Below are 24,837 nucleotides of genomic sequence, written 5' to 3' on the forward strand. Positions count from 1 at the left end.
TATTCACCTCAACCTCTTACTCTGACAGCATGTTCCACATTCTTGCTGGTAGATTAATGATAGAAATCATATTGTGGCCTCTATCAGGACACTAGCTCTGTCTAAAGAGCCCCACATACTTTAGGCTTTTCAAATAAGCATATAGTTTCAGTACAGTTAAACTTTTCCTACACTACAATGACGACTGCATTGGTGCTGCTTCCTGCACCCATGCCAAGCTTATCGACTTCATCAATGTTGCCTCTGACTTCCACCCTGCCCTCAAATTTACCTGGTCCATTTTTGACACCTCCCCCATTTTTTTTTAATCTATTCCTGAAGACAGTTTATCCACTGATATCTTTAATAAACCCAATGAATCTCAGTTACCTGGACTATATCTCTTCCCACTCTGTCTCTTGTAAAAATACCATCCCCTTCTCTGAATTCTTCGCCTCCATGCATCTGCTCTCAGGATTGGTCTTTTCTTTCCAGAACAAATGAAACGCCATCCTCCTTCAAAGAATAGGGCTTTCCTTCCTCCACCATCAACAATGCTCTCACCCGCATCTCTTCCATTTCATGCACGTCTGTCCTCAACCCCATCCACCCATCACCAATAGGGATGGGATTCCTCTTGTCCTTACATACCATCCTCTGCAGTCCAGCACATAATTTTTTGTAACTTCTGCCATCTCCAACAGGATCCCACCACCAAGCACATCTTCCCCCCAACTCAACTTTTCGCAGGGATTGCTCCCTACATGACTCCCTTACCCATTGGTCTTTCCTCACAGATTTCCCTCCTGGTACTTATCCTTGCAAGAAGAACAAGTGCACAACTGCCTCTACATCAGCTCCCTCATTATCATTCAGGGCCCCAAACAGTCCATCCAGTTGAGGTGACACTTCACCTCTGAGTCTGTTGGGGTCATCTACTGTATCTGGCGCTCCTGGTGTGGCCTGCTGTATATGGGTGAGACCTGACATAGATTGGGAAACCACTTTGTCAAGCAACTACGCTCCATCCGCCAGAAAAAGCAGGATCTCCCAGTGGCCACTCATTTTAGCTCCAGTTCCCATATGTCAGTCCATGGCCTTCTCTACTGCTGTGATGGTGCCACACACACATTGGAGGAGCAACACCTTATATTCCATTTGGGTAGCCAACTTGACAGCATGAATGCTGATTTCTCAAACTTCTGATAATTGCCCCCAATCCCTTCAGTGCTCCCATTTCACATTCCCCTCTCTCACCTTATCTCCTGATCTGCCTTCCTCTGGTGCTTTTCTTCCTGCCTTCCCTTCTGTCCTCTCCCATCAGATTTCCCCTTCTCCAGCCTTTATCTCTTCCACCAATCGACTTCCCAGCTCTTTACTTCACTCCTCCCCCTTTCCCGATTTCACCTGTCACCTATGACCTTGTACGTCTTCTTCTCTCCCCCCCCACCTTGTTACTCCGACTTTTCAGCTCTTTCTTTCCATTCCTGATGAAGGGTTTTGGTCTGAAATGTCGACTGTTTACGCTTTTCCATAGATGTCTGCCTGGTCTGCTGAGTTCCTCCAGCATTGTGTGTGTATAACTTTGATTTTCAGCTTCTGCAGATTTTCTCAAAATTCTTCTTTTTCTCCACAAGTGTAAATAATCCACACAACCCCTTTGGCTTGTTATCATAATGTTTTAGTGATAGCCAGTACCTGCATAAGCATTTAAGATTTTAAAGGGCAAAAGACCCAAGTTATCCAATCGTTATTTCTGCACAGGAAACGTACTAAAACTGAAAATGGCTAGATGTGTATTTTATATCAAACCACACATTATTTTTTGATGTTTGCAGATTTGGAGATTTAGATTATGACATGATAAATATGCCTGCTAGCAATGATGATGATCATGCAAGATTAATCCTACCACAAGACTGCCAACTTTTTGTCAGCTGCTGTAGCATCAGGTGCCATATGATTCTTTAACTTCATAGTGTATCTAGAAAATAAAATATATCTTGAAATAGTATGTTTTATTAAATGTCACTTAGAATTTATATAACTTTGTGTGAACTGTGTGTTACCCTGATGTTGAGTGTTTACTTACTTGATAAGTTCCACCGTCTCAGCATACATTGGGAAAGGAGATTTGGCTTTCTGAGAATTTCGTTCCAAAGCATTGCCACATTCAATGAAAGATACCACAGCATCAAGATAATACACTGCTTTTTCAAACCTGTCAGACTGCAAAACAGAAAGGAGTTCTTAAATAGATTAAAGTAATAAACCAAAGGTAAAAAAAATTCAGGAGTCTGACAAGTGTAAATGTTTATTTCGTAAGTAAAGTTATACAGCTCAGAAAAAGGGTCATTAGCCCAACTGGTTCACCCTAATAAGTTACAAAAGCCTACATAAAATAGTGCACCTTAAGGAAACTGAAGTAAAAAGAATAGAACACGACTAAAGACGAGATCTTAACTGAAGAGACATGAGAAAAAAATCAGGACCTCATGCATTAAAAGAGTCATGATGAAAGAAATGCTCAAAATAATGGGAAACAATTTCCTTTAGAAGAATAAGTGAAGAAAATAGAACTGTGATAATATATAGTATGAAAAGAATACCCTGTCAGAAGCAATGCTGGAAGCATAATCTATATCCTTTCAACACAGAAGTGGATATTTTCAGAGATTGTGATAAAATATACTTGAAGGTGGAGGTGGTAGAGAAGGTCCTCAATGAATACTTCGCTTCAGTATTCACCAGTGAGAGGGACCTTGATAAATGAGAGGCCAGCATAGAATAGCATAGGCTAATGTGAAAAATTAGGATAGATAAGTCCCTGGGGTCAGAAGGGATACACCATCAGTTACTACAGAAAACAAGGGAAGAGATTGATGAAGGTGCATATGGTGTATATGGATTTAAGACAGACATTTGACAAAGCTCCCCGTGGTAGGCTTATTCAGAAAGTCAGGAGACATGGGATCCAAGGGAAAATGGCTGTTTCGATTTGAAATTGGCTTGCCCACTAGTGGTAATCTGCAGGTATCTGTTCTGGGACCCCTGATCTTTGTGATTTTTATAAGTGACTTAGCTGAGGAAGTTAAAGGGTGTGATACTAAGTGTGAGATAACATGACTATTGGTGTTGTGACAATGTAGAAGGCTCTCATAGGTTTTAATGGGACAGTGATAGGAGAAGAGCCAGACTGAGAAGTGGTAGATAGAGAAGAGTGAAGTGATATACTTTGAAAGGTTGAACTTGAAAGCAGGGTATACAGTTAATGGCAGGATTCTTAGCAGTGTGGAGGAAAGGGGGGGGGGGGAATATTGGGGTCCATGTCCCTATACCCCTCAAAGTTGCCGCACGTTGATAGGATTGTAAAGGTGTATGGTGTGTTAGTAAGCTGCAAAGTATTTTGCAGATCTATAAACCTCTGGTTAGACCACACTTGGAGTATTATATTCAATTCTGTTTACCTGATGAACAAAAAGCTTTAGAGAGTGCACAGATTTACTAGCCTGCTGCTTGGATTAGAGAACATGTCTTACGAGGAAAAGTAGGGTGAGCTAGGACTTTCTCTTCGAAGCAAAAGAGGATGAGAGGTGACTTGATAGAGGCATATAAGATAAGAAGCACAGATCAAGTAGACAGCCAGAGACTTTTTGCCACTCAGCAGCAATGGCTAATACAAGGTGGCATCATTTTAAGGTGAATGGAGGAAAGTATAGCAGGGATGTCAAAGGTAGGTTATTTTCCCCCCAACATGCAAGGAGTGATAAGTGTATGGAACATACTACCTGGGTGTAGGTAGTGGCAGATACATTAGCAACATACAAGAGCTTCTTGGATAGGCACATGGATGAAAGAAAAATAAAAAAATGGAGGGCTGTATGAGAGAGAAGGGTTAGATTAATCTTGGAGTACATTAAAACTTAGTACAACATCCTGGGCGAAGGACCTGTACTGTTCTATGTTCTATGTACTCACATCAGGGTGCAATGCAGTAAATTGAAGAGCAAATATATTTTATATTAAATTTTGTCTACATGTCAAGAATTATGCATATAACACCCTAGGAAAGGGTTCACTGCTAATGTAATGGTTTCTCTGTAATAGCAGTGTTTGGGTTATGACCAGAGATAACGGGGGCTTTGGAATATGTGCTGGCCAATGAGGGAGGTGTTTTTCCTTCTTATGTGCCCGAGAGAAGGGATTTCGTGGGCTTTTGGTTCGGAAGAAGATGGGAGAGAGAAGATGCCAGAACAGGGAAGTCAGACTGAGCAGACTTGGAATGGGGTCGGGAGTCGACGATGCCTGGGGGAGATCGACGTTGAACAAACAGACAGGAAAACAGTGAGCTCCAACATGTGCATTAGACTGTTTCATTAAAATGGGCCCTTTTTGTTTTCTTTACTAACCCTATAGTCAAATTAATTATAAAGCTCAATCGTTTAATTGCATATTGTGTACTGTTTGCTATTTTGTGGTACTGATTTGCAACAGGGGAACATAACATGCAGCATCCATCCAAACAAGATTTCTCAAGTTTGGCCGGGCCAGAGGTCATCTCCCCCCTAGATTAACGCAGCTGGCCGAACCTGAGGGTTACAAGTAGTAAGGAAAACATTCCCATGGGCAAGTCAAATTGATTATATATAAGCAGTGCCAAGAGCTGCAGCTACAGTTCACATGAGAAAATGCATTACAAATTATGAGAGATAGTGAATAGCAAATTATATATTAAGCTGCAAGTATAAACTAAGTAAATTTTATAATTTAATTTCCTTACTGACAGCTCTAATTGAAAGAACGCTAACTATAACTGCAGACAAATTTTTGAACTTTTTATCATTTAGAAGATCATAAGCTACAGGCTTTGAAATACTGCCCTTCAAGCTCCTCAAAGCACAGCCCCTCCTACCCCCAAGTCACATAGAGTCTTCATTTGGAACTATATTACTATTCTTTCATAGACATTTGATTCAAAACCATGCAACTCTTGCTAATGGTATTGTGGAATTATTTTTACCACACAAACACAAATGGAACAAGAAAGCAGCCGTTTGTAACTTAGGGTGTCTTTATGCACTATCCAAGTCAACAACATAACCCTTCCAAAGTCAAAGAACATGCTGCATAACATCAAAAATATTGAAAGGAAATTACCTTTTAAAGTATGTTGTTAATATAACTTATCATGCATCAGATAAAGTGGATCCAACATAAGCCATCTGCTAAACATGTTGTACCCATTAAACATTTCCTTTAAATCCCACACATTTCAAAAAAAAAACTTCAAAGGTGGCTAAAAACTTAATCACCATATTGCCATAGTCTGCATTAAACTCGAGAGGAAACAAATCTAACTACTATGGAATAACAGTCATTAAACTGCAACATTACTTATTATCAACCAAGGCAGCTCATGTTCTCATGAATTAAAAGAGGCAAAAATTATTAAGGTGTACTCACCAGTGCATCTGCATTGTGCTTAAGTTTCTTTGCTTCCTGAAGGTAATGATCTGCAGAATGTAACCTGAAAAAAATTAAGGCAAATCTAGTTTTTGATATTTGGTCATTCATAAAATACAAACTAAGATTTTATTATTATTGTTAAAAATGACAATGAGAGTTTGGTTTGCAAGTTGCATTGTAAAAACATTTGCATATGCACCATAATAAACATTGAATAGGCTGAATAGTTCTGCTGCCGGTGCCACACACCAATGAGGGGAAGAATAGGCAGATGAATATGTGGCTAAAAAACTGATGCAAAGGTTAAGGTTTCAGATTTCTGGATCATTGGGATCTCTTCTGGGAAAGTTATGACCTGTACAAAAGGGATGAGTTACACCTGAACCCAAGGGGGACCAATATCTTTGCAGGCAGGTTTACTAGAGCTGTTGGGGAAGGTTTAGACTAATTTGGTAGGGGGATGGGAAGTAGAGTGATAGGGCTATTGGGTTACAAGCAGAGGCAGTGTGTAGTGAGACTGGCAGGAAGTATAGACAGAAGATAGGGCAAAATTGCAGTAGATGGGATGAGTTGCAGTGTAAAAAGGGGACAAGCATCGAAAAGGGTGATGGATACAGGACTGAAGGTGTTATATTTGAATGCACGCAGTATCCGGAATAAAGTATATAATCCTGTAGCGCAGTTAAGAGACTGGCAGGTATGATGATGTGGGCATCACTGAGTCATTGCCGAAAGATGATTATAGTAGGGAGCTTAACATCCAAGAATGCATACTGTATTGAAAGGACAGGCAGGTAAGCAGAGAGGGTACCGTGGCTCTGTTGGTAAAAAAAATCAAATCCTTAGAGATGACAAAGGATTGGAAGATGTAGAATCCTTGTGGGTAGAGTTAAGAAACTGCAAGGATAAAAAGACCTTGATGGGAATGACATACAGGCCTTCAAACTGTGGCCAGGATGTGGGCTACAAATTACAACAGGAGGTAGAAAAGGAATGTCAAAAGGGCATTGTTACAACAGTCACCTGTTTGGTATAACCTAGATCTGCCCCAATATGCAGATTGGGAAAATAAGGTTGGAGCTGATTTTGGATACCACGAGAGATTATTTGTAAAATGCCTATCAGATGGCTTTTTAGAACAGCTTTATGGTTGAGCCCACTAGGGAAAAGATAATTCTGGATTGGGTGCTGTGTAATGAACCATGGTTGCTGCATTACAGGGTGATGTGTAGGATTTTGAGATGAGGTTCAGAATAGGTTCACTTGGATAGGAAGTATTAACTACAAGGAACATTTAGACAAACTACAAGTTTCTTTGGAGCGGCTCAGCGGTATCTCACAGAAGTATATATTATGGAAGGCTTAGATGGGATAGATAAATGAATATTTTTACCATGATGGGAATGTCAAATAATAGAGGACATAGCTTTAAATTGATTTATTATTGTCACATGCACTTCAGCATGTTATTCATAAAGATCATTTCATTATAACAGTGCATTAAGGTAGTACAAGGGAAATCAATAACAGAATGCAGAATAAAGTAGTATTGGTGCAGGAAAAGTGCAGTGCAGACAGGCAATAACGTGCATGACAATAATATGGTAGACTGCGAAGTCGAGTTCATCTCATCTTGCCGGGGACTGTTCAGTAGTCTTCTAACAGCGGGACAGAAACTATCCTTGAGCCAGTAGTACATGGTTTCAGACTTTTGTACCTTCTGTTCAGTGGGAGGGAGGCAGAAGAGAGAATGCCCAGGAGTGAGTGGGGTCTTTGATAATGGTGGAAGCAGATACAGTAAAAGTTTTAAAGGCACTTAGACAGACATATGAACAGTTAAGTTGAGAGAGATAGACCACGTACAAGCAGATGTACAGTATAAATTGGCCTCATGGTTACCAAGTATACTGTGGGCAGAAGGGACTGTTCCTGTGATGTACTGTTCTACGTTCCATTACCAGTGAGGTAACTACTACACTTACCGTTCATCAAAACTGAGCTTGGGCCGCCTTGACTTCAAACCGTCTCCTGATGGTGCTGCTGACTGCAAAGGGTTCAAGCAGCTAACTGGATTTTTTTCTTGTGACTGATTAAAATAAAACCAATTAAACCATGAGTCCCAATGAATACCATTAAAACTGTAAGGTGTTTAGAAAAGTATCTACCTAAGAACGGGTTTCTTGAACACATGGATATCTGGGATTCTACAGCCATATTTCCACAACATTAGCAAGTAACATAAAAAATTAACTTTGCACCTGTTAAAATGTCCAGCCTCCTTTAATTTATTGTCACTCCAGATGACGATTTCATGCAAGCTATTTGATAGCCAATATAACCTAGATCTCTTACTGTTTTCAAGGAGTTTTACAGAAACGGTTTGAGATCAACTTCTTCTACAGCTGTTGAATGGCAGTATTGAGCCTCAGCCTAATTCCCTCAACAGAAAAGTACCTCGCAATAGTCCTGGATTTGAAAAATAGGTGAAAAAATATACATTTGCTCCAAATAATGGACTTTTTCCATCATGATTTCCACATTCAAAAAGCTTTACTTAAAACACTATTTTGGCAATAAAGACAAAAATTCTCTTCATAAATAACTAACAGAAGTTGGTACAGCAGTAGAAACTGTTTGGTATAACGCAAAGGTCCGATCCATCAGTACTTGATCCAATTATTCAGTAATTAGATTGTGTGTGAATACATTGATCCGAAATAAGTCTGTATATTTGTTACGTGTACCTTTTGATGTTGTCAAAGTTTTGGACAAATACACATGATGCATTGAGAATGTTAGTGAAGTTGGTCTCAGCTTCTTAAAAAAAAATGTTTGGATGCAGAAGGTTCACTGCCCTGTAAAGGCACTGGAGAATGCGGTCTATGTGTTGGTATACCTTCTATATTGATTAGACTGCTCAACTGCATTAAGTTGATAATTTCAGGACATTAAACCATCTATAATGAAATAATGTTAATAGTTTGCAACTTTCTGTACAATTTCACTAAAAATATATGTAGCTACAAGTTACAGATATACTGATGTCAACTTCATGACCTTAGCCAAAACAGCAATGCTTTGAGCGGTTACACAGTCTTGCATCAAAAATTCTATCACTTTTAAAAGCAAAGAACATGCAGATGATGTCAAAATAAACCATGCTGATAAAACTTATCTAAGCTATGTCACTATTAAAGTGTAATTTTTATGAACTTTTCAGAAGCAGAATTTCAAAAACTGACACATTTTCAAAGATTTAAGGATTAAAGAACTATATTCAATTAAAAAAAAGTGTAAATTGAGTTAACAGCTACTCCTTTCAGATGAATGATTTGCGTGCCAGGGATAACCAGACATCCCAGTACTATCACCAATTCTTCACAAAATTTTACGGTCTGTGGCTTTAAGAGAAACATACAACTTCGGGTTTATAATTCTAAAAAAAAACAACTTGTGGATTAATTTCTGTAATACTCTGCTCTTGCTTTTTTGTAATAGTATTTGCAGGAGAGAACTAGTGAAGTAATTTTAATCTGTATTATGGACCCTGCATTTATATTCCACCAATTGCTTCCTTTTTATCCCCATTTATACATTTAGGTTTTGGTTTATTTTTGCTTTCTTACACAAGCTTCGTTGTTCTAAGGAAATATGTAGTCAGTACAAGACATAGCAGATTATATTCTCTCCCAGGTTGAGTATTGGCATGCAACTGCTGTGACTGCACATCATAGGATAGGCAAAATACTTCAAACACTGAACACTGTGTTCCAGAGCATGGAGGAACCATGAAAAACTGAGTGGAAAATAATCAGATATTTGGGCATAGCAACATATTAATATATCAACATGCAGTGACGTGACTTATAAATTCTGAAACTGAAAGTACAATGACTCACTCGGTTTTCCTTTGGACGTGAGGATGTTTTATCATCTGTTTTTTTATGCTTGGAAGATGAGGAACTGTTTTTGCTGCTATTACTGCTGCTACTAGTCTGCTTTAGGTTACTACTTTTGCTCTTTGAGGTTGATGCTGGATTGGCAGTTCTTTTACGATTTGGATGTTTATGCTCTGTTTTGGGTGTTTTTTGTCCAGTACTTGCAGATGGAGAAGATGGAGGCATCTTTTCTCTTTCAGTGACTGGTTTTGAAGAACTCCTTTAAAAAAAAACAAAGTTAAGATGTTAAATTTCAGGAACCCATCCACCCCTGGGATAATAAAGCTCTCGAAATCACCAATGATTAACAATGCGCCTGTGTCAATTGTGCACAGAGATCTTTCTCAATTAGTTTGTTCTTAACATTATTTGCTTGAAAATAATGGCAGGAGAGCTGACATACAACTTTACAACACACACTTGGACTCCCCATGGAGTAAAATAATGGTGGTGCAATTGGCAAACATCCTTTACAGTTTTGTTAGTAATTAGCAAATGATTTTCAGATTAATTTTGTTGTGAAATATGGTTTTGCTAGTAAAACCAGCATTTATCAGTCATTCCAATTGTCCATGAGATGATGGTGCTGAACTATCACTGACTTTTGCATTCCTTCAGGGGTAGCTTTGTTAACTGGATAGAATGCAATTTTAGAGAACAGTCAATCAGGTTAATGTGGGTCTGGAGTCACCAGCGTGTCAGTCCCAGCATTTCCAGATTGAATCAGATAGACTTAATGATACTTATTTAATTTTATTTAAATCCCATTACTACCAGAGTGTACTTTGCAGCCAAAATAGCTTTCTTTTGAGAAATAGTCACACTGGAAACTTTCGGAAGTACTAGAAAGTAATAGAAGTATACAGTCTATTTTACGTAGTCTTTATACACATTGTATCACTGACTGCCTCATGTATTGGATCTCAGTCCTCATCATTTTACTGGGACAAGAACACAAAACACACATACATGGAAAAATTTGGGGTCTAGGGATATTGGGACAGAAGATAGAGAGAAAGGCCACTTTTCTTCAGGTGAAGCAGGAGCAGGATAATGACCTGGTGCATAGTGATTCAGCACAAGGCTTCGGCTCTCATATACAACTACATGAACAGCAGAGAATTACAGCCATCTTTTGGGATGATAACACATCATTGGTTGCTATGGTTAGTTGAGAACATATTAGAGAAATCAAAAAGAAAGTCGTATTTTTTTTCTTTTCCCTAGTCCTGAAGCAGGGTCCCTGCTTGAAATGTTGATGGCTTATTCATTTCCATAGATGCTGCCTGACCTGCTGAGTTCCTTCAGCATTTTGTGTGTTGCAAAGTATTGTTTTAACTCAAGAAAGAATAAATTTATAACATCTAAGTTAAAGGCAGAATTCAAATGCATATAGGTTTTAAAAATATTACCAGTTAAATCAATTTAATTGTTTAATTACAGGAAAATACTCACTCTCTATTACTGGATGCCTTGTGGTTAGAATTAGTCCTTTCTTCTATTTTAGACTTCTTGCTTTCACAACTTTCAATGTCTCCATCATTCTGAGCAAACATTTAAAATATTTATCAAAATCTCAAATGGTCATTGCACAAATTACATTTAACTTACAATAAAACAAAATCATTGCAAGTTTGAGATCATTTGGTGCATTTCCATAACATGATCTGGCCTGAGAAAGACACAAGATGAGGCAAAGTTTCACACAACTCTATATTCAATATTGTAACTTTATACAGCTTTAAATTTAAAACAGCTTCAATTTCAAAACAAAGCTGCTATAGAACTGGCAACTGTTATGGTAAGTTGCATAAACCCAATGAGACTGGAAAGAAAACACCAACGAAACCCTTAAAATTTCACTGTTGTAATTAACCTCTGAAAATTTAAGTAGCTGAGGAATGTTAGTTAAGATTTACAATTCATAAGAGTCACTTAAAACAGTTAACAAATTATGACATTAAATACATTTGCAGTGGGAGAGTGGTTTAACATCAAAAATTTGAGAAATACAATGGACAAGGTTATCACTGGGCCCATAAGTTCACGCAGGCTGCGCCCCTCTTTACATCACATTCACAACCCTCTTTACATCGGCGGCACAGCAGCGGAAACTGCAAGTAGTTTCAAACTCCTGGAAGTGCACATCTCACACTTCTCATGATCCCAGAACACATTGTGCACAACTAGAAAAGCTCAGCAACACCTCTAATTTCTGAGAAGGCTGAAATGAGCTGGACTGTGCAAGCTATACTCCCCTCATTCTACAGATGTGCAGTATGGAAACTGCACTGTGATGGACAGTAAGCCTCTACAACAGGTAGCCAAAACTGCCTAATGCAAAACTGGAACAAACCTACCCACCATCAAGGACATATATACAAAAAGATGCTGGAAACGGGCCAGTATCATAAAGGATCCCACCCATCCTGCTCATGGACTGTTTGTCCCACTCCCATTACGGAGCAGGCTATGCAGTATCCACTCAAGGAAGAGCAGACTCAAAAATTACTTTCCTCAAGCAGCAAAGCTCACCAGCACCACACCCCACTTTAGTATTTCTTGTCAGTCACCCTATGTACAGACACTCCCATGCCTAGAGTCACTTTATGGACATATAATCTATCTATATAAGCTATCTTACACATTTACTTTTATTATTTTTAAAAATTATTTTCTTCTTTATCTTATTGTGCTTCTTGTGGTGCATCGGATTTGGAGTAACAACTATTTATACTTGTGGACTGGAAATGACATTAAACAATCTCGAAGAGCTAGTTTCCTTTTCTAGCTCTTAACTCTTTATGCACTAAGACATATCAATTGATCAATTCAGTACTCTGTGAATGTGCTTAATGGGTTGCTCACTAAGGCAAAGAGAACCCCCTCTGTTCATCCTCTTCATGAGTTCTACCATCTCTATACCATCTCACCTCTACCCTGATCATTCTGGAACAGCCAATGTAATCAGCACTTGCAGTGCTAAATCTGCATTGGTCAAATTTAGCAGTTCAAGAAACTTATGGTCATTAAACATCAACACTAAACTGTACAGTTAATTCACTTATCCAAACAACTGTATTTATTTGTCAGCACTAATTTGGTACCTACAGTATTTACATTCAACCAAAATAACCACAATATACATTTGAAGGCATGCTTTTAAAAACTGCAGTGGTTTTCCCATCAAGATGGAAATCCAAGTCACTTCACTTTGAGGGTTAGGGAATGTATTCCACAGATTATACCCACTCTGGAAAACCTCAGATCATAAAAAGGACAGAGCTATGGGTATGCAAAGATCAGAGGACTGTAAGAATAAAGAATATTAAATAGGGCACAAGTGGCAATGAGGATCTTAAATTCAAGACAGAAGTCTTTATGGTGCTGCAAGAGTGAAATCTAACACAGACTGAAGACCAATGAGCAAATAGAAGCCACGATAAAATAAATAGTAGCAAGGAGGGGGGAGGGGCAGGGATTCTGTGACAACAAAACAGCTTGTAGCAGAACAACTGCTTTAGCCTTAACAATATTCTGAAAGGAGAATTTTCTCCCACATTCCACATGACCAAATACACTGAAGCTTATTAGAGGTAGGTCACTGATTGGTGGTATTAGGCTGCTATCAAAACACAGTTTATGGCATGCCTGTGAATAAGGCTGCCATGGGACACCATGGAGATTGTCGAATGAAGGATGAGATGAGGCAACCAAGTCTGACAAATCAAAGACAACATAAAAACAAATATATAATATAGCAAAGATTAGGAATATTTTAAAAACCAACAGAAGGCAAGAAAAGATGAAATATGAAGGGCAGCTAGCTAATTATATACAACAGGATACCAAAAGTTTTTTCAAATATATGAGAAGAGGTGAGAGTGGATACAGGACCTCTGCAAAATGAAACTGGAGAGTTTGTAATGGGGGCTAAGTAAATAGCAGAGGAACTTAAGTATTTTGCATCAGTCTTAATATGGGTGCTGAAGTGAGTGTTATTACTATTATTAAGGAGAAGGTGTTTGGGAAGATGAAAGGTATGAAGGTACCATCTTGACCAGATAGACTACACCCCAGGGTTCTGAAAGAGGTAGCCGAAGAGATTCTGAAATAGTTCCAGAGGACTTGAAAGCTGCAAATGTTACTACACTACGAAGGGAGGGAAGCAGAAGAAAGAAACTTCTAGGTCAATTAGTCTGACTTCAGTGGTTGGGAAGATATTGGAGTCCATTACCAATAAGGTTTCTGGATACTTGGAAGCATGAAAAAAATAGGCCAAAGTCACTATGGTCTCCTTTGGGGAAAAACCTGCCTGTTAAGAGTCAGTGGATGATGTATACATGGATTTTCAGAAGGCCTTAGACAAGGTGGCGCACATGAGGATGCTTCACAGGATGTGCCCATGGTATTACAGGAAAGGTACTAGCATGGATAGAAGATTGCCTGGCTGGCAGGAGGCAAAGTGTAGGAATAAAGGGGGCCTTTTCTGGTTGGCCACTGTTGACTAGTGGTACTCCACAGGGATTGGTGTTGGGACCGCTTCTTTTCACATTATGTCAATGATTTGGATGACGGAATTGATGGCTTTGTGGCTAGTTTTGCAGATAATACAAAAATAGGTGGAGGGGCTGGTAGTGTTAAAAAAGCAGGGAGTCTGCAGAAGGACTTAGATTGGGAGAATGGGCAAAGATATGGCAGATGGAATATTGTGTATGGAAGTATGTGGTCATGCGCTTTGGTAGAAGGAATAAAGGTGTAGACTATCACCTACACAGGAAGAAAGTTCAAAATTCAGAGGTACAAAGGGACTTGGGGTCCTTGTTAACATGCAATTTGTGTTGGTGGTAAACAGCAAATGCAATGCTAGCATTAGCTTCAAGAGGACTAGAATGTAAGAGTAAGGATGTCATGCTGAGGTTTTATAAGGGTAAAGTCAGGCTGCACTTGGAGTATTGTGAGCAGTTTTGGGCCTTTTATCTCAAAAAAAGATTTGCTAGTATTGGAGAGGGTCCAGAGGAGGCTCACAAGAATGACTTTGGGAATTAAAGGAGGAGGAGGAGGAGGAGGAGGAGCATTTACGAGGAAATCTGCAGATGCTGGAATTTCAAGCAACACACATAAAAGTTGCTGGTGAACGCAGCAGGCCAGGCAGCATCTATTGGAAGAGGTACAGTCGACGTTTCAGGCCGAGACCCTTCGTCAGGACTAACTGAAAGAAGAGCTAGTAAGAGATTTAAAAGTGGGAGGGGGAGGGGGAGATCCAAAATGATAGGAGAGGGCAGGAGGGGGAGGGATGGAGCCAAGAGCTGGACACTTAGAAACACAGAAAATAGGTGCAGGAGTAGGCCATTCGGCCCTTCAAGCCTGCACTGCCATTCAGTACGATCATGGCTGATCATCCAACTCAGAACCCTATACCTGCCTTCTCTCCATACCCCCTGATCCCTTTAGCCACAAGGGTCTTATCTAACTCCCTCTTAAATATAGCCAATGAACTGGCCTCAACTGTTTCCTGTGGCAGAGAATTCCACAGATTCACCACTCTCTGTGTGAAGTTTTTCCTCATCTTGGTCCTAAAAGGCTTCCCCTTTATCCTCAAACTGTGAACCCTTGTTCTGGACTCCCCCAACATCGGGAACAATCTTCCTGCATCTAGCCTGTCCAATCCCTTTAGAATTTTATATGTTTCGATCAGATCCCCCCTCAATCTTCTAAATTCCAAAGAGTATAAGCCTAGTCGATCCAGTCTTTCATCATATGAAAGTCCTGCCATTCTAGGAATCAATATGGTGAACCTTCTTTGTACCCCCTCTACAGCAAGAATGTCTTTCCTCAGATTAGAGGACCAAAACTGTACATAATACTCTAGGAAAACAACAGGAATTCTGCAGACGCTGGAAATTCAAGCAACACACATCAAAGTTGCTGGTGAACGCAGCAGGCCAGGCAGCATCTCTAGGAAGAGGTACAGTCGACGTTTCAGGCCGAGACCCTTCGTCAGGACTAACTGAAGGAAGGGTGAGTAAGGGATTTGAAAGTTGGAGGGGGAGGGGGAGATCCAAAATGATAGAAGACAGGAGGGGGTAGGATAGAGCCAAGAGCTGGACAAGTGATAGGCAAAAGGGGATACGAGAGAATCATGGGACAGGAGGTCCGGGAAGAAAGACCGGGGGGGGGGGGGGGGACCCAGAGGATGGGCAAGAGGTATATTCAGAGGGACAGAGGGAGAAAAAGGAGAGTGAGAGAAAGAATGTGTGCATAAAAATGAGTAACAGATGTGGTACGAGGGGGAGGTGGGACCTTAGCAGAAGTTTCTACCTCCTACCCAAGATCCACAAACCTGCCTGTCCTGGCCGACCTATTGTCTCAGCTTGCTCCTGCCCCACCGAACTCATTTCTGCATACCTCGACACTGTTTTATCATCCCTTGTTCAATCCCTTCCGACCTATGTTCGTGACACTTCTCACGCTCTTAAACTTTTCGATGATTTTAAGTTCCCTGGCCCCCACCGCTTTATTTTCACCATGGATGTCCAGTCCTTATATACTTCATCCCCCATCAGGAAGGTCTTAAAGCTCTACGCTTCTTTTTGGATTCCAGACCTAATCAGTTCCCCTCTACCACCACTCTGCTCCGTCTAGCGGAATTAGTCCTTACTCTTAATAATTTCTCCTTTGGCTCCTCCCACTTCCTCCAAACTAAAGGTGTAGCTATGGGCACCCGTATGGGTCCTAGCTATGCCTGCCTTTTTGTTGGGTTTGTGGAACAATCTATGTTCCGTGCCTATTCTGGTATCTGTCCCCCACTTTCCCTTCGCTACATCGATGACTGCTTTGGCGCTGCTTCCTGCACGCATGCAGAACTCGTTGACTTTATTAACTTTGCCTCCAACTTTCACCCTGCCCTCAAGTTTACCTGGTCCATTTCTGATACCTCCCTCCCCTTTCTAGATCTTTCTGTCTCTGTCTCTGGAGACAGCTTATCCACTGATGTCTACTATAAGCCTACTGACTCTCACAGCTATCTAGACTATTCCTCTTCTCACCGTCTCCTGCAAAAACGCCATCCTCTTCTTGCAATTCCTCCGTCTCCGCCGCATCTGCTCTCAGGATGAGGCTTTTCATTCTAGGACGAGGGAGATGTCTTCCTTTTTTAAAGAAAGGGGCTTCCCTTCCTCCACTATCAACTCTGCTCTTAAACGTATCTCCCCCATTTCACGTACATCTGCTCTCACTCCATCCTCTCGCCACCCCACTAGGAATAGGGTTCCCCTTGTCCTTACCTACTACCTCACCAGCCTCCGGGTCCAACATATTATTCTCCGTAACTTCCGCCACCTCCAACGGGATCCCACCACTAAGCACATCTTTCCCTCCCCCTCTCTCTCTGCATTCCGCAGGGATCGCTCCCTACACAACTCCCTTGTCCATTCGTCCCCCCCATCCCTCCCCACTGATCTCCCTCCTGGCACTTATCCGTGTAAGCGGAACAAGTGCTACACATGCCCTTACACTTCCTCCCTTACCACCATTCAGGGCCCCAAACAGTCCTTCCAGGTGAGGCAACACTTCACCTGAGAGTCGACTGGGGTGATATACTGCGTCTGGTGCTCCCGATGTGGCCTTTTATATATTGGCGAGACCCGACGCAGACTGGGAGACCGCTTTGCTGAACATCTACGCTCTGTCCACCAGAGAAAGCAGGATCTCCTAGTGGCCACACATTTTAATTCCACATCCTATTCCCATTCTGACATGTTCATCCACGGCCTCCTCTACTGTAAAGATGAAGCCACACTCAGGTTGGAGGAACAACACCTTATATTCCGTCTGGGTAGCTTCCAACCTGATGGCATGAACATCGACTTCTCTAACTTCCGCTAAGGCCCCACCTCCCCCTCGTACCCCATCTGTTACTCATTTTTATGCACACATTCTTTCTCTCACTCTCCTTTTTCTCCCTCTGTCCCTCTGAATATACCTCTTGCCCATCCTCTGGGTTCCCCCCCCCTTGTCTTTCTTCCCGGACCTCCTGTCCCATGATCCTCTCGTATCCCCTTTTGCCTATCACCTGTCCAGCTCTTGGCTCTATCCTTCCCCCTCCTATCTTCTCCTATCATAATACTCTAGGTGTGGTCTCACCAAGGCCTTGTGCAACTGCAGTAATACCTCCCTGTTGATTGGCAAAAGGGATATGAGAGGATCATGGGACAGGAGGCCTAGGGAGAAAGAAAAGGCGGGGGGGGGGAGAGAACCCAGAGGATGGGCAAGGGGTATAGTGAGAGGGACAGAGGGAGAAAAAGGAGAGAGAGAGAAAAAGAATGCGTGTATATAAATAAATAACGGATAGGGTATGAGGGGGAGGGGGGCATTAGCGGATTGTTTGATCACTTTGGGCCTGTACTCGCTGGTGTTCACAAGAATGATGGGGTGGGGATCTCATTGAAATGTTTCGAATATTGAAAGGTCTGGATAGTGCACATACAGGGAACACACATCAAAGATGCTGGTGAACGCAGCAGGCCAGACAGCATCTCTAGGAATAGGTACAGTTGACGTTTCAGGCCGAGCCCTTCATCTGTCCTGACGAAGGGTCACGGCCTGAAACGTCGACTGTACCTCTTCCTAGAGATGCTGCCTGGCCTGCTGTGTTCACCAGCAACTTTGATGTGTGTTGCTTGCATTTCCAGCATCTGCAGAATTCCTGTTGTTTGCGTCCATACAGGGAAGATGTTTTCTATATTGAGGGTGTCTAGGAGAGGACACAACCTTTGAATAGAAGGACATCCATTTAAGAACAGAGATGAGGAGGAATTTCTTTAGCCAAAGAGTAGTGAATCTGTGGAATTCATTGCTACAAGCAGTTGTGGAGGCCAAGCTTGATAGATTCTTGATTAATCAGAAAGGTTACAAGCAGAAGACAGGAGAATGGGGTTGAAAGGGATAATAAATCAACCATGGTGGAATGGCAAAGCAGACTCAATGTGCCAAATAGCCCAAATCTGCTATGTCTTATGGTCTAAAGCACCCATAATTCTGGGCAATGAGGTCTGCTTGTATAAGACATTACAGCAGTCTCACTGGCACTGCATCATTAATACCAATATTTTTCATGGCTAATGAAAGGGTGAACAATTTTCGACAATGATGAGTTAAAGGAAGATAAATAAATGTGTAAGAAGAGAATCAAAGATTAAGAACTGAATAGCTCAAAACAGCAAGGCTGGGGATCAGAAGCTACAAGGCAATTTTGGGTTGCTGAGCCTTCAAATGATATTAAAAAAATGAACAAGACCAGGTTTTTTTCAAAAACTCATTCTTCAGTCACGTGTTTATTCTTCATTCTAAATATTTTTCTTTCCTTAATCAAGATATACTGCAGCATTAAATTTATTCCAAGCTTCAACACTCGTCATGAAAAGAATGTGAAAAATTATTTAACTTTCTTTATTGATGGCAGTTCGAGCCCCAGCTGAGGCAACGTGTTGTGTCCTTGAGCAAGGCACTTAATCACACATTACTCTGTGACGACACTGGTGCCAAGCTGTATGGGTCCTAAAGCCCTTTCCTTGGACAACATTGGTGTCGTGGAGAGGAGAGACTTGCAGCATGGGCAACTGCTGGTCTTCCATACAACCTTGCCCAGGCCTGCGCCCTGGAGAGTGAAGACTTTCCAGGCGCAGATCCTGGTCTCGCAAGACTAACGGATTGATGGCAGAATTAACAATAATGTTAATTTCTAATAACACTCATAGTAAAAACAGGAACAAATTGACAGCAAGTCATGAGAAAGGAAAAGTCACATGGATGCAAGTTCTACAGATGTAAATACTGCAGATATTGGAGATGTGAAAAGTTGATGGGTTAGACACCAGAAACTGAATTACAAATTGTGATGACGTCAGCTGAAGAGGCATACAAATGTGCACTGGAGGATGGACAATTAAGAGATGATAAAAAATAAGCTGAAACATCAGAACATTGGCGAGGAAAATCTGAACGCTGGAAATGAGATACAAGACTAGAATAGAAAATATTGCTGAATTTGTTGTCATGTCCTGAAGGTTGCAAAATGAGATACGGTAATTCTTAAGATTACATTGCACTTGTTGGAACAGGGCAAGAGACCAAAGATAAGAATTCAGGGAAAAGAGAGGAATGAATCAGAATTACAACAGCAGGCATTTGGAAGTCCAGGACTGAACAAGGCATATACATTGCAAGGCAGTAACCCTATCTACATTTTGTTTTCCCACATATAAATTTGCTGATGAATCTCAGATGGTGATGAGAAGGTCTCTGGGAGTGATAGATCAGCTGGTTCAGTGGTGTCACAACAGCAGCCTCATACTCAATATCAAGACGACCAGATTGTGGACTCTGGAAGTGGAAACTAGGAGAACATACACCAGTCCTAATTGAGGCATTAGCAATCAGAACAGTTTCAAGTTGCTGGTGTCAATAGCTCAAAAAGGATTTATCCTGAACCCAACATATTGACTCAATCATGCAGAAGACATATCAGCTGCTCTGCTTCATTAGGAGTTTGAGATTAGTATGTTACCAAAGACCCTTACAAATTTCTTTAGATATACGGTGAAGAGCATTCTGACTGGTTGCATCACACTCTGGTATGGAGCCTTCAGTGCACAAGACAGCAAGAGGCAGGAGAGTTAAACAGTCAGCCAGCTCCAACAGAAACACAACCCTATACCTCACCATCTGAGACATGTCCTCTTCTTGTTACTACCATCAGAGGAGGCACAGAAGCCTGAAGAGAGACACTCAACATTTTAGGAACAACTTCATTCCCTGCACCATCGGATTTCTGAAGAATCCACAAACCCATGAACACTACCTTATTATTCCTTATTTTTGCACTATTTACTTTAGTAATTTATAAATTTTTATGTCTTTGCACTTTGCTGCTGTCCTAAAACAAATTTCATCTTATGCTAGTGATAGTAAATTTGATTCTGATGTAGGAGATTATTCTTCTACCTCCATCAATAGCAGCTTAAATTCTCATGGCATCTTCCTGGGTAACCACAGGAGATGCAACATCTGGTCTGTTACCTCCTGTTTTCCAGGGACTGAAACACTCCTTTTAGGTTATGCAGCCATTCACATATTATGTCAGATATATACATTTGATGTTCAATGAAGTCACCATACATTAACAATTATTGAGAAAATAATTCTGAGCTTCCAACTGCCTGACACTTCAATTTTCTGCCCCATTCCGAGGCTCTGCATCTCTGGTTTCCTAGTGCATTGTAAACTGAAGCAGTAGCAGTTCCTTCTACATTTCGGCACATTATTGCATTTGGGACTCCAAAACAAATTTAACAATTTCAGATAATCAGCCAATTATTCCTGAGCATTTGCAGCCATCTGATGTTTCAGAAGTCATTCACAACCTCCCACTTGTACCTCTTTTAGAGATACATTTACCAACCTCTTTCAACCAGTACCCACCACTTGTGTCTTTCAAGCTTACTGAGTCTTCACCCTATCATCAACCTGAAAAGATAATTGTTCCTCTTTCCACTGATGCTGCCCAACCTGTCAAACTTTGGTGTTAAAACAGTCTTCATTAAATTAATTCAACTGTGAAAATTCAATTCCCCACTTTGCATAATTTCCTGTGGAAAAACTCAAAATGTTGACTAAACAAAAATGTAACTTACTTTGTGTTTCCGCTTGCCTTTATTTGACTTTTTCTCAGCGGACTGCTTTGGAGTGTCATGCATGCGTTTATCTAAAGAAATCTCCTTATTCATTTGGATTTGCTTTGTTTCGTTGTGAGGTGATTCAGATTTCCTAGATAACAGACTTAAATCAATTCTAACAATGAGTGAAGTAATGTTGCGGTATTTATCATCAACATCACTCAGAGGTGACAGTAGTTCTTTCTCTTCCATAGGAGAGAAAAGCCTTTGTTGGAAAAAGCTGTCTTCCCCATCAATGGAGGATTTATGGACAGGTGTCCTATTATTCTCTGAGTATTTTGGAGTTTGGGAAGCAGGCGGTAGAGTTTCACTTTGCTCAGAATCAGAGGATGACAAGTCTGTTTGAACAGGCTCTTTTGATTTCTGGGGTGTTTTGCTGACAATCTTGCGTTTCTTTTCAACTGTCGTTCTTGTTGAGGACTTGGATTCTCGCTTTGTACTGGGCTTTCTAGAACCTTTTGTAGCAGCTTTGGGGCGATTTACAGGAATGAGAGTTGCTCTATCAGATGTTGGCTCACTTTCAACTTTTAGTCCACCCCTTAGTTCCTCAGTCACAGTTGGTCTCTCTGGTTTCTTGGGCTGTTTTTTACCAACTGTTTTCCTCTGAGTGTTCCCATCACTCTGAGCTGGTGACTTTTGGCGACCTCTAGTTTCTGATCCTTTCTGTGTATTCCTTGAATCTCGCCCTGGTGTGGCTACAGAGCCATCCTTGGATCCACCTGGATCCTCATATGCGGCACCCTGATCTCGACTTTCCTTTTTATAACTGCGGCTCTGTGATGATTGTATATGACTGTCCACAGAAGAAGCCGGTGAAACTTTATGAGAATTCACTTTGTTCAGCCAGTTTTCTAGCTGCCACTTACTCGAAGGTGGTGGTTCAGGCTGGAAAAGAATAAGTATTTTAAAAATATTTACAGATTTTTCCTCAAAAGTTGACAGAGCTCTTTTGAAATCAAACACCATCACTTGAATACCAATTACTGTGCTTATGTTGTCCCAATGGCTTTTGGAAAATACTGACAAACATCAGTTTTCACATCCAAATGGGTTATAAAATACCGTTATTACCTTTAGATAGAAAAAGAAACGAGAAGAATAAAAAGTGGAACACATTGACAGCAATCCTTGTACAAAATTAAGTTTTTTCCAAAGAGCTAAAAGGATACAAAATTAAACCAAACTATGGTAGCAGTTAGTCTAAAGTAATTTTATGGAAATCTGGGACATTGGCAGTGGTGTATAATGTACAAAAACTGAAAAATATTAAGATCAAACAGCATCTGAGGAGAAAATTTTACCCTTCAGATCGACATTTTAAAAGAATTCAGATAGGCTTCCATTTTGTAATAGACTGCACATCTATTAGTATTCCACTGTATCCACACTACAGTCTTTCAAGTTTGACTTGAAGCTGCAATTTTTGACTTGGATAGAATGGTCCTAAATGACATACAGCTAACATGCTGGTCACGTGGATGTAATATATTAGCAATGCTCCCCCTAAGGTGCGTGCATGCACATATCTTTTTGCTACTAGCGCACAAAGAAATTTAAACTGTGCATAAAAGCTTGTCACCCTCTACCTTGCTGGCATAATAAATATATTTCACATCATACACAATCACATTTCCTTTTCTGGTTTCTGAAGCAGGCAGTGTTGATAACTTGGAGTTTATGATGATTTGTCTGCAGGTTTTAAAAATGGTTTATTTATACTGTTTTTATGTAGAAGTTATTGATACACTATGTTGAATTCCAAGGAAGCACAAAAGAACTGCTAGTTCATTTAAAGTGGAATGGCTTAATGAAATAGAAGAAACTGCTAGACCGAAATGTTATGAGGTCAGGAATGTACAGCTATGAGAAATATTTATGTACAATACAGAAACTGGTATTACCAGAAAGTTGCTGGAGAACTTGCAATGTGACGAAAGAGGGTTACAAAGAATACACACAGATTAAGATGTTAACTGTCCTGTGCTGGCACCAGTGGGATCAACAGTTGATCTGCCACCTGTCTTCAGGAGAAAGAGAGATAAGGAAGACAATGGAGCAGCATTTGGAAATGTTAATGAAGAGACGGGAGAGTTTAACAGAAGGAGACACGGTCTGAGAGCTGTCAAGATCGGCTCCTTTTTGAACCCTGAACTGTTTGAAGTGTGATGGACAGGCGATACCCCAGCAGGGGGATAAAAAGGGACAGGTTCGCTAAGGCAGGACACACACGACACCACGAGGTAACGAGACCCTGGAAGCGGTGTGCCTCCCACAAGTCGGTGGGAGTTTTTGGAGGGCTGGTCGCGGGACCAAGCCATAGACGCACAGGGTGGAAAGGTACAATCGGCGGGAACCTGGTGTGTGTCCACCCTTGCCTGGGTGCCAGGTTCACTGCAGAGGAATGATCGTATCTGAAACGAAGGGGTCACAGTCAGTGACCTCAGAAGACATTACAAAGGGCTCGCCCGAAAGCTGACTGTGAGGAATATCGAAGGTCTGTTTGGAATCCGTTTTGAATATTCATTCGCTTTCGCTCTCTCTCTCCTTCCCCCCCTCCATCCACCCGCACGGCAGTGATTACTGTGAACTGAACTGAACTCAATTGAACTGAACTTTGCGTCACTTTGAAACTGGTCATTTACCCCTAGACGACAATAGAGCTTGATTGATCCTACTACCCTAGTTCTGTGTACATGTGTGTTTATCATTGCTGAACTGTTGCATTTATTATCCTTTTGATTAGAGTACTGTGTTGCTTATTTCTTTAATAAAACTTTCTTAGTTCCAGTAATCCAGACTCCAATTGAGTGGTCCATTTCTGCTGGTTTGGCAACCCAGTTACGGGGTACGTAACAGCAAGTAGAAACAGGTGGAGTGATATCTGTAAACATGACTTTTTAAAGTGTCATTTAGCAAACAAATCACATTTGCTAGCTATTAAAATGAATACTTCTATATATATAAAATTCAGAGCGCACGTCAACACTGGGCAATAAAATACACAGCACAAGATTCTGGCGGACACTGGGCATGTCATTACAAATTAGAGGGATAATTGTACAGCAGATTGAAGGAAAAATGCAACATAATAGGAGCACCAGATAAACTTCTCTAACATCTAAGAAAATAAAGTGAATGTTTCATACATTATTTTATTTGAGTGAAGGCAAAAATCTGAACACATTACAAATAGCTTTTTACTTGCAACAAAATAAGCCTACTGATGCATGGAAGCAAACTGAAAATCATGCTGTGGCAAAGACAAAATTGAGCCTATTTAATTCTTTAAGTTGAGGCATCTGAGCGCCAATGTGGCAAACTGTTAGTGAAACTAAGCAAACAAAATGTAATTTTATAGAAGTTTAAACTACAAGACTTGTAACTTTTCAAACATTTTGAAAGAGTATTTGGACATTTAAGTTAATTAGTGAAATAAATTACCTGATGAACATAGCAGCAAAATATTGTGGTTGACTGAAATCTGAAGTAAAGCCAGGAAGCACTGGAAAAGCTCATTATCTGGCAACATTTATTGACAGTAATAGAATAAGCACTTCAAGGAATGCTTTCATCAGAAGTACTACATGCAAGTGTGATCACTAAGTTACAGGAAGGATATGGCAGTGTTATAAAGGATGCAGTTCACTTATTGGATTGCACAATTTACTTATGAAGAGAGATTGAGAAGCTAGGTCTACTCTCCCCGAAGTGCAGGAGGT

General features: G+C 40.7%; 1 protein-coding gene across 7 annotated transcripts in view; it reads right to left on the reverse strand.

Annotated features, from left to right (window-relative positions):
- Nucleotides 1-24,837, reverse strand: part of aff4 (AF4/FMR2 family, member 4) — a 114,121-nt gene that overhangs the window by 12,410 nt on the left and 76,874 nt on the right. For all 7 annotated transcript variants that reach the window (XM_072264006.1, XM_072264005.1, XM_072264002.1 and 4 more), the window contains 7 exons: nt 21,077-22,003; nt 10,839-10,927; nt 9,345-9,603; nt 7,428-7,531; nt 5,443-5,506; nt 2,072-2,208; nt 1,892-1,963 (listed from right to left, as the gene is read on the reverse strand). In XM_072264006.1, coding sequence (XP_072120107.1) covers nt 1,892-1,963; nt 2,072-2,208; nt 5,443-5,506; nt 7,428-7,531; nt 9,345-9,603; nt 10,839-10,927; nt 21,077-22,003 — 1,652 coding nt within the window. The remainder of the gene's footprint in view (nt 1-1,891; nt 1,964-2,071; nt 2,209-5,442; nt 5,507-7,427; nt 7,532-9,344; nt 9,604-10,838; nt 10,928-21,076; nt 22,004-24,837) is intronic.

The sequence above is a fragment of the Mobula birostris genome, chromosome 7, assembly GCF_030028105.1.
Source record: "Mobula birostris isolate sMobBir1 chromosome 7, sMobBir1.hap1, whole genome shotgun sequence".
Classification (NCBI taxonomy): Eukaryota; Metazoa; Chordata; class Chondrichthyes; order Myliobatiformes; family Myliobatidae; genus Mobula; species Mobula birostris.